At 45.4% G+C, this 9,958-nt stretch overlaps 1 protein-coding gene across 3 annotated transcripts in view; it reads left to right on the top strand.

Annotated features, from left to right (window-relative positions):
- Nucleotides 1-1,112: 1,112 nt before the first annotated feature.
- Nucleotides 1,113-9,958, top strand: part of LOC110535204 (TGF-beta receptor type-1) — a 78,357-nt gene continuing 69,511 nt past the window's right edge. For all 3 annotated transcript variants that reach the window (XM_036934753.1, XM_036934752.1, XM_036934751.1), the window contains exon 1: nucleotides 1,113-1,223. In XM_036934753.1, the coding sequence (XP_036790648.1) occupies nucleotides 1,154-1,223 (70 nt within the window). In that variant the 5' untranslated portion in view covers nucleotides 1,113-1,153. The remainder of the gene's footprint in view (nucleotides 1,224-9,958) is intronic.

The following is a 9,958-nucleotide window of genomic DNA, read 5'->3' as shown; positions in this document are numbered from 1 at the left end:
GTTCCATGTGTTTGTATGGGCTGATAGCAGTAAGGCCAAAAATATGTTTTTATCAAATCATTTTTAAATATCTATTTTTTGATACTTCACGGGGTCTTAAAATTCTAAATCATATAGCAAAATTATGTTGGGCTATTAGTCCTGGCTCGCAATCGACATTCCAATTAATCCCAAAGGTGTTCGATGGGGTTGAGGTCAGGGCTCTGTGCAGACCAGTCAAGTTCTTCTACACCGATCTTGACAAACCATTTCTGTATGGACCTCGCTTTGTGCACGGGAGCATTGTCATGCTGAAACAGGAAAGGGCCTTTCCCAAACTGTTGCCTCAAAGTTGGAAGCACAGAATTGTCTAGAATGCCATTTTATTCTCTAGCTTTAAGACTTTCCTTCACTGGAACTAAGGGGCCCGAACCATGAAAAACAGCCCCAGACCATTATTCCTCCCCCTCGGGGAGGGGGGGCTTGCAACGCTAGGGTTGTGGGTTCGATACCCATGGGGGACCAGTATGGAAATGTATGCACTCACTACTGCAAGTTGCTCTGAATAAGAGCGTCTGCTAAATGACTCAAATGTAAGTGCATTTAGCCAATTAAGACAAGCAAGCTGTAAATAGGCTTGTAAAAGTTCAGTGGCAATTTTAGCATGTAAATCTTTGTGAGGCAAAAAAAAAAAAAAAATGTTTTAGATGCATGCCAGCAAAGCCACAACACAATACTAAACAATACATTCATTCCATTATAAGGGTGACAAAAGGTGCCCACAAACTGTTATTAAGGCCTACATAAAAGCTGTCCCAACAGCAGAGCTTTCTTTTCAGCACCATGGAGTGGAGTCCTTAAACCACTGCTACACCTTGCAATCAGCGGAGCATTGTCTTGCAGCGTTAACAGTTCATTTAGTCTAATTTGCTGCCTTTTTTTTTAGCTGACACGGCTGACTTAAAAAAAAAAAGAAGTGGTTTCTACTGACAATTGAGATGAACAAATGGATAATTATGTGAACTGTCAGGAAATGTTTACATCCGCACGAGAAGGCTTGCTTGGTCTGGGCGGGGTTTGGTACCAGCGGTACCAGCCAATCAGACGGGTTTCCCTCAACCATGGACTAGCGAGAGAAGTTGAGACAGTCAGTCTGGAGTAAGTCTCAACTACGATGGATGCAGTACCCTATTCTCTCGTGTTAATAGTCCTGTTATTTGGGACTATGATTCAAGAAAATTATGGTAAGTGAGCGAGGTTATGTCTGGGATTTTTTAATTTTTTAAAAAATGTTTACTTTAATAGGTTGTGGACACGAAGTTGATTTCGGGGCGTCGGTTGTTTGCTCTTTGTTTTCAAGAAGCGGCAGCCTAAAAAGACTTCTCAAAGATGGCGCAGGTCAGACTCGGAGCAAAGCGGCGCTGTCAGAGCCGATGTTTATTGTTGAGGGGATCGTCTTTAGTCCAGGATCAATGCGCGAAGTCATTTGTAAACATGATGTTTTCGAGCTTTGACTGACTTTTTTTAACTAGTAACTTGTTATTTCTCAGTTGAGCAAAGACTTTAGTTTGTATCCCTCACATGTGTTTGTGTTTGTTTTGTTTATTGGTCTTTAATCGTTCATTTCTCGTGCTGGACACTGACCGAGGAGTTCGATGAAAACCCCATGACAGAAATGTCCAGGCAACGGTTATGTTTTGCGTTTGTGTCGGTGTAGCTAAATAGTCACTGCTAATAAACAAACTGCTCCGGTTGGCTGTCTATTTTGAGGGAGGATTCCCCTTTAGTTAACTAGCAAATACTTCTTCAATCGAAAGAGATGGGTTTGGTTGAACTTGACACCGTAATAGCTAGACAGTTGGTTATAATTAACCTTTTTTTAGCTAGTATTTTGTTGTTGTTGCTACAGTATGCGGTTGCTCGTCACTCATGCTTTTTGCTTGTTGTAAAACAAGGTTTTAACGCCGTTGACAAAAGTTAAACGGCAAAACTAACGTTAGCTAGTGACTGATCTTGAGGGGATGTTCAAAGTCATACTCATTGTGCGAGCTTCACTGGGAGCTGAACTGGCAAGACAAATTAAACGAAATGTTGCATCTCACTCGTGGTGATTTTCAAAATAGCCAATATTGCCTTGACACACGGATTGCTGGTAACATTGTGGCTCAGAGGTTACTCGGACACCCCCTAGATAGTAATGTGAGCTAATTGTCAGCCATTGACCAAGTAAGTCTTATGTAACTGACTAGTCGTTTTATCAGTTTGATGAATTTAGCTCGACATTGAGCTGGAACTGCTACTAAAGTGTAGAGCTGGGCAGCTAAAGTTCTCGTTCAACACTTTATCCATGCAATTGAACATCGTGAGACAACCCCCTAACAAGGATTTAGACCCCCCTCTTCTATGCTTTCTAAATTCCTAATGTCGATTATTGTACATTCCATAACAGCTATGTGGCTGACAATGTGCATTCACACGTTACCTTGATTTCCTTCATCCTAAATGCCATTATTGTTTAATTAAACACACAAAAAATTATATATATTTGTGAATACGGTCAGCCTGTGATTACCACAAACGAACTTAATTATTAACTAGAATATGGAATAATTCTGCTGGTTTGGAACCTTATGATATTCCTTTGTGTGGACGGAGTGTCGATGGAAACATGATGAATACAGTCCCAGCTCACAGCGCTTGTATTTTGATCACGTAAAGGGAACCGTTCCCATACGTTTTAACCATTGTCCTTTTTTTAAAGAATGTTATGAAATAAAACTCAATTGTTATGTTGACCTGCAGAGAGGATTTTTTTGGTTGTCCGTTTTTGAAATACGATTGACATGCTTTCGGTGACGTGGGAGCTTAAACGAGGCCGGGTGTATTTGCATCAGAATGAAATCCATATGCTTGATGCATATAATCCCACGGATAAAGGAGCAGACCACTTTCTCAGATTGAAGGTGCTGGACTATTTTTTTTGATTACATGTATTTATTTTTACACCAATAAGAAGCTTAGCATCTAGACGATCTGTGCATTTCTGGGAAGCTGTTGTGTGTAAAATAAGGAGGGATGAATCTGTACGTCCCCAGTTTACCTCCCCTAGAATATTTGATGCTATCACCGCTGTCATAAATGATGCACAGCGTCAAGATACATAGATATTAAATAGTTAACGTAAACACACGTTACGTGTCCTTATGTCAGCTCGTTGGTGATAGTAGTGCTCACCATGCAGTCGGTAACATGCATGACACTCTTCCTTCTGAAATCGGACAATTGCCAGTTAGATTGGACCTCCTACCAATGCTGTTTAGGCTTCATCACGGTGCTTCTCTCTAAACGGACTCTCTAAACAATTCCATCACCTTTAGCTGTGTTGGATGGGGCATTTGGTGACAATAGCAGTTTATTTCACATTATCTGTTGAGACAGCTGGTGTTTGACCTTTGCGTCCTCCAGTGACCTTTTGCAAACCTCATTACTGTCCAGCTCCCGTGGTGTTCAACAATCCTGTGTGCCCGGCTCAGAGCCCCCTTTAATTTGCGATCTGCTCAAAACTTGCGTTGCTTGCTCCCCGCAATACTGCAAGTAAACAGCGCATGTTCATCAGGGAAATAAAAAAATATGCGTAGCTTAGTTTAAGTGCTATATCTCCATGTCACCGATAAGACCACATCAAAAGCTTTAAGCACCTGTGCTGCTGTGTCGACTCGGCATCAGAATGAGGGATAAACTCCAGGCACAGGGCAGAGCAAGACTTTTGAATTCAGTCACATTCCATAAACCCCCCTACCCCCCCCTCCCCCAACTAGTCAAAAAGGGGTGTTTGCTATGGTCAATACAGTAAATTTGCCTTTTGGTCAGAGGAATGTGAAACATTTGAGTGACTGACCCCCAAACTGCCTCTTGTCCTTGGAGTAAGGAACCACAACTAATTTGAGAAGTTGTATTTGTGCCCAGCTGTGATTGGATTCAGGGGTAGTGATTGGATTCAGGGGTAGTGATTGGATTCAGACGGCCCCCGCTTTTACCCGGGATCGAGAATTCTGCTGCAAAATTATTATAATTTTAAAAAACCTTTTCACATATGCGTTCCAAATATTTCTAACGGTCTCCTCAGTGTGAGCTGTTTTATGAACGTGATGTCAGAATGCACTCACTGTTCTAATATGTGATTTGTTACGCAACAGTACAGTTAACACATGCTGCCTGATAATTATCTATAGGCGATGTTTTGTCTTGTCAATTTCAAATTATTTTCAGGAACAAGTTTTATTTCCGAACAACAGTTTAAATTGAGGTGTGTTCCGCCCTCCTCGTTAATTCACATAGAGGTAGCCCATTTCCGTGTTGAGGACAATTTTATTTTGGAGGCATTACTGAGTCTGACAAACTTCTCTCTTTGAGTGGAGCCCAAGTACTTCCCTAGTTTTTCCGCAGATCAAGTAGGCAGACATTTACGCAGTCTTGCACCAACTGGTACATTTTCTGTCTGGAATTTATAGTTTAATTCACATGTTTTCAAGTACTGGTGACATCTAATGCATTCTGATTATTGCATAGATTATTGTAATGGACACGTGATGTGTGTAAAATAAATTTTTGAAGGTTGTACTGATTTACAATGAGCTAATGATATGCTGTTTGCCAGCTATGTGTGGCGCCATGTTTTTTGACATTATACAATGCATTCTGGGTGTCATGTAAACGTCTGTCAGACCAAAGATGTTCTACTGAGGTGAAGGAATGACAACTCATCTTTCAAGCAAACTACCGGAAGTGAATGATCGTACACGACCCCGTCCCCGTCTGAGCGTGCGCTGCATGGACCCCTGTAGAATGATCACACCCGTCTGAGCGTATGCTTGCATGGACCACTGTAGAATGATCCCACCCATTTGTTGGTACATGTAAAAAGGGCTGAAGAAAAGGAGAGACAAAATGCTGCCAGAGAAGGAGTACATTGATCATTCTCTTCTGTTACATTGGAAATAGTCAAGGACTACCTGTTTTGCAATCTGTTTCAATCAGTCGCTGACTTCCTGTCCCCCAAAATGCTCTACAGACACTCGTATTAAAGCCTCCGGGTGAATTGCTTTTGTCATTACCCTTTTATCTGGAGGATATTTCCAGAAGCAATTTTGGCTAAGTGCCTTTCTCTCAAGGGCAAAACAAAAAAACTGTACCTCTTACCCCTCCCCATCCCCTATTAGTATGAACTTGACCCATCTAGCCCATAAAACTCCTGGCCATCATGATGGAATGACGTGCACATACATCCATACAGCCGGAACTACTTTCCTGCATTGAGGTGTGTGTGTGTGTTGAGCTCCCCCCCCCCCCCCCCCACTGAGATGACTGGGGTTGGCGGCCTCTTCAGACCTTCCAATCACCTCAGCTGACACATGCTTCGAATAGCCTACCTGCTATGAACTCACTTTTTTGGGGGGGGACGTGGGGGAGGGAGGGGGATCAGTTTACGTAACAGTATACAGCCCACTGGAGTCGGTGCTTTTGAACACTCCCCCGACATGTGCAATTTTTTTAAACCGTCAACTTGTGTACATAACCACACGGCACAGTAGCTCCACCGCACTGAGTAGTTCAATGTGTATCGTATTTATCTGCCTCTGCGCTGATAGGAAAAAGCCTCCCGACAAATCAATGTGCTGCTGAGATTGTGTGTCCCCCCCCCCTCCATCTACCAGTGTTATAGCAGGATTGTTTTGTTTCATGGTTTCTTAAACTTTCATTAGTCTTTTCTGGTTTTATCCTATAGTAATCTTCCGGTGTGAATTCTCCAGTCCCACGGGGTAATGTGTGTCCAGTTCGGTGTGTGTGCGTGGCAACATCTATTTGGTTAATGGCTGAATGTGGATGCTAGCTTTGTTTTTTGGGGGTTTTTAATACTGCAGTCCACTCTCTTTTTGAACGGGCTGTATCAAACATAAAATGTGCCCTCTCAGGGCTCTCCTCCCTCCCCTCTAGCAGCAGAAGGGAAGGTTTTACGACTCCTCGGTGTGCCACTGAGGCAGCTTGGTGAGCAGGGTATTTATAAAGAACACTCAGTCATATGCTCTGACATGCAAGCAATTAGTAAGGCCTATGCAAAGAGAGGGGTGGAAAAAAGTTGCACTTAAAGGGGCAATCTGCGATTTCTTTTTTTTTTTTTTTTTACATTCATTTTTTTTTTTTTTTTACTTTTAAATGAATGATTCATAGCCATTTTGATTCTTGAGCATAATTGCGTCATGAGCTTAGTTCAACTCTCTCTAACCTAATCGGAACCCAAAATATAAGCTTGTAAACAAACACTGTATTGCCTCGACATGGTTAAAACTGTAATGTTGATATCATGGATGGTCAGTCCTTGGATCCATAGCCCTGAATTTGAGAGTGGTTACATTTCTCCAGCCCTATCCCATAGCAGTTTACCAGAAACAGTGGCAGCATGGCAATATTTTTGTTTGAATTGCAGATTGCCCCTTTTTTTACGCATTGACTGGTACTCACTGTGTGACTTACTGCTTGCTCTCTGAAGTGTTATTAGCAGGTCAGGATAGTGGCAAACACCAGTAGAAATGCAATGTACAGGCCAGGCATACACAGACGGTTCAATAGGCTTGCATATCTTGAACAATAGTCAGCTATAGTCACCCACAAACCCATTGCAGTATTCATAGTTGGAATTTTGGCCTTTTTGACTTTTTTGTTTGGGTGAATAAGTGTTCAACCGTTTTGGAAGGAGTTTCACTTTTTGAACGCACTAAAGACATTGGCCGACTTATGATGAGACTAGATGGTGTTTTTCTGTCCAATTTTATGGGTGAGGTTGTGCCTTTAAGCTCCATGCTCAACAATTTGAGGCAGGCAGGCAGCAGGCAACAAACCCATCTAATCTTGAGCACATTTGGAATAAAAAGCTGTGTGTGTGTGAGATATATATATAAATAAATTGTTTTCATTATGCAGATATTACTACCTTGAGGTATTTTGTGGTCTCTTTTGCGAAAACATCTGTTGCTAACCGACTCTCATCCCAGTGAGTCAGTGGAGCATCTGCTCTGGTGGGGCTGAAGGTCTCTGCTGAACAGCTGGCATCAACGGGAGACTTTCTCTTAAATCAACCTGATGCATATTCATTAGCGGGCTCGTTCAGCCATCACCATGTTTATATTGAATGTCTGCTCGCTGGGAATTGGCCGTCAACACTATTTAAACTCACTGCTCCCTCAATGCACCTATGAAAAAGGATATTGGCCATTTTTTTTTTTTTCACAATTTTACTTTGACTTTCTGTTTTAACCTACTAAGAATAACTTACAAATATTATCATAGCCAGTTATTTGTGACACGTAGGCCTAATTGAGATAACCATCTGATATGCTTGTTTCTTTGTTTCTGCTTGAGCAGCCAGACAGTGTTTTGGTCTGAGAGGACGAGGACCTCGCCCATCCCCACATCTGGTGTGGACAAAAGCACTGCCATAGTGGAGGGGGAGGGCCAGGGAGCAGGGCAGGCCCTGCCATAATGTGGCAGACCGGGGGAGCGCAAGGGAGTGGGACAGGCCCTGCCATAGTGGAGGGGGAGGGCCAGGGAGCGGGGCAGGCCCTGCCATAATGGGGCAGACCGGGGGAGCGCAAGGGAGCGGCTCAGGCCCTGCCATAATGGGGCAGACCGGGGGAGCGCAAGGGAGTGGGACAGGCCCTGCCATAGTGGAGGGGGAGGGCCAGGGAGTGGGGCAGGCCCTGCCATAGTGGTAGGGGCCCTGCCATAATGGGGCAGACCGGGGGAGCGCAAGGGAGCGGGGCAGGCCCTGCCATAGTGGTAGGGGCCCTGCCATAATGGAGAGGGCTGCCATAATGGAGAGGGCTGCCATAATGGATGGGGAGGGGGCAGGCCCTTCCATAATGGAGGGGGGGGGGGCAGGGAGTGGGCAGGCCCTGCCATAGTGGAGGGGGAGGGCCAGGGAGTGGGGCAGGCCCTGCCATAGTAGAGGTGGCCCTGCCATAATGGAGAGGGCTGCTATAATGGAGGTGGAGGGGGCAGGCCCTGCCATAGTGGTAGGGGCCCTGCCATAATGGGGCAGACCGGGGGAGCGCAAGGAAGTGGGGCAGGCCCTGCCATAATGGAGGGGGAGGGCCAGGGATTGGGCAGGCCCTGCCATAATGGAGGGCCAGGGAGTGGGCAGGCCCTGCCATAGTGGTAGGGGCCCTGCCATAATGGAGGGGAAGGGCCAGGGATTGGGCAGGCCCTGCCATAATGGAGGGGGAGGGCCAGGGAGTGGGCAGGCCCTGCCATAATGGAGGGGGAGGGCCAGGGAGTGGGCAGGCCCTGCCATAATGGAGGGGGAGGGCCAGGGAGTGGGCAGGCCCTGCCATAATGGAGGGGGACGGCCAGGGAGTGGGCAGGCCCTGCCATAATGGAGGGGGAGGGCCAGGGAGTGGGCAGGCCCTGCCATAATGGAGGGGGAGGGCCAGGGAGTGGGCAGGCCCTGATGTTAACCGTTAATCGGTTGGCACGTAGCAGCCAAAAATACATTTGACCAGTCATGCTTATCGGTCTATAGGGTAATTTGCATAATTTTGTGCAATTTAAATTGGCGCGTTTGTATTTTTGTTTAGTTGTCACGCATCTTATTTATCACATGCACAGCATACAGAGCCTAGATTGAGGAGAGGAATACCCCCACCACCTGTCAGACAGCATACAGAGCCTAGATTGAGGAGAGGAATACCCCACCACCTGTCAGACAGCATACAGAGCCTAGATTGAGGAGAGGAATACCCCCACCACCTGTCAGACAGCATACAGAGCCTAGATTGAAGAGAGGAATACCCCCACCACCTGTCAGACAGCATACAGAGCCTAGATTGAGGAGAGGAATACCCCACCACCTGTCAGACAGCATACAGAGCCTAGATTGAGGAGAGGAATACCCCACCACCTGTCAGACAGCATACAGAGCCTAGATTGAGGAGAGGAATACCCCCACCACCTGTCAGACAGCATACAGAGCCTAGATTGAGGAGAGGAATACCCCACCACCTGTCAGACAGCATACAGAGCCTAGATTGAGGAGAGGAATACCCCACCACCTGTCAGACAGCATACAGAGCCTAGATTGAGGAGAGGAATACCCCACCACCTGTCAGACAGCATACAGAGCCTAGATTGAGGAGAGGAATACCCCACCACCTGTCAGACAGCATACAGAGCCTAGATTGAGGAGAGGAATACCCCACCACCTGTCAGACAGCATACAGAGCCTAGATTGAGGAGAGGAATACCCCACCACCTGTCAGACAGCATACAGAGCCTAGATTGAGGAGAGGAATACCCCACCACCTGTCAGACAGCATACAGAGCCTAGATTGAGGAGAGGAATACCCCACCACCTGTCAGACAGCATACAGAGCCTAGATTGAGGAGAGGAATACCCCACCACCTGTCAGACAGCATACAGAGCCTAGATTGAGGAGAGGAATACCCCACCACCTGTCAGACAGCATACAGAGCCTAGATTGAGGAGAGGAATACCCCACCACCTGTCAGACAGCATACAGAGCCTAATTAAAGCGCACAGTCGCCATTTGGGTCTATCCTGCCTATCGTTAACGCTCAGCGCATCACCCACCACTTTGCATTGTGAACTGGAGGCAGCAGCGTAGTGCAATGTGAACTCTGAACGTTTTACTTTACTTCAAACAATGAGGCATGGCTTTGCTTAGTCATAACAGCAACCCATCATACTTGTTGATATTAGATTCCTCCTCTTTCTAAGAGATTTCTAACAGAGATTTTAATGTCTCTCAACTGCATTCGGTTTAGAACTGTGTTTTCTGCGAATTGCGTTTTGGCATATGTTTGAAAATGACATTTTTATTAGCTACTTCATTACAGGAGTTGCATGTACAATAATAGGCTATATAGCCTCTTGTTATTGTTTCATGTTTCCATTAAGCTCTTAATT

Source organism: Oncorhynchus mykiss, chromosome 11, assembly GCF_013265735.2.
Source record: "Oncorhynchus mykiss isolate Arlee chromosome 11, USDA_OmykA_1.1, whole genome shotgun sequence".
Classification (NCBI taxonomy): Eukaryota; Metazoa; Chordata; class Actinopteri; order Salmoniformes; family Salmonidae; genus Oncorhynchus; species Oncorhynchus mykiss.
Note: the sequence above shows the minus strand (reverse complement) of the source record. Positions and strands in the feature narration are given on the sequence as shown.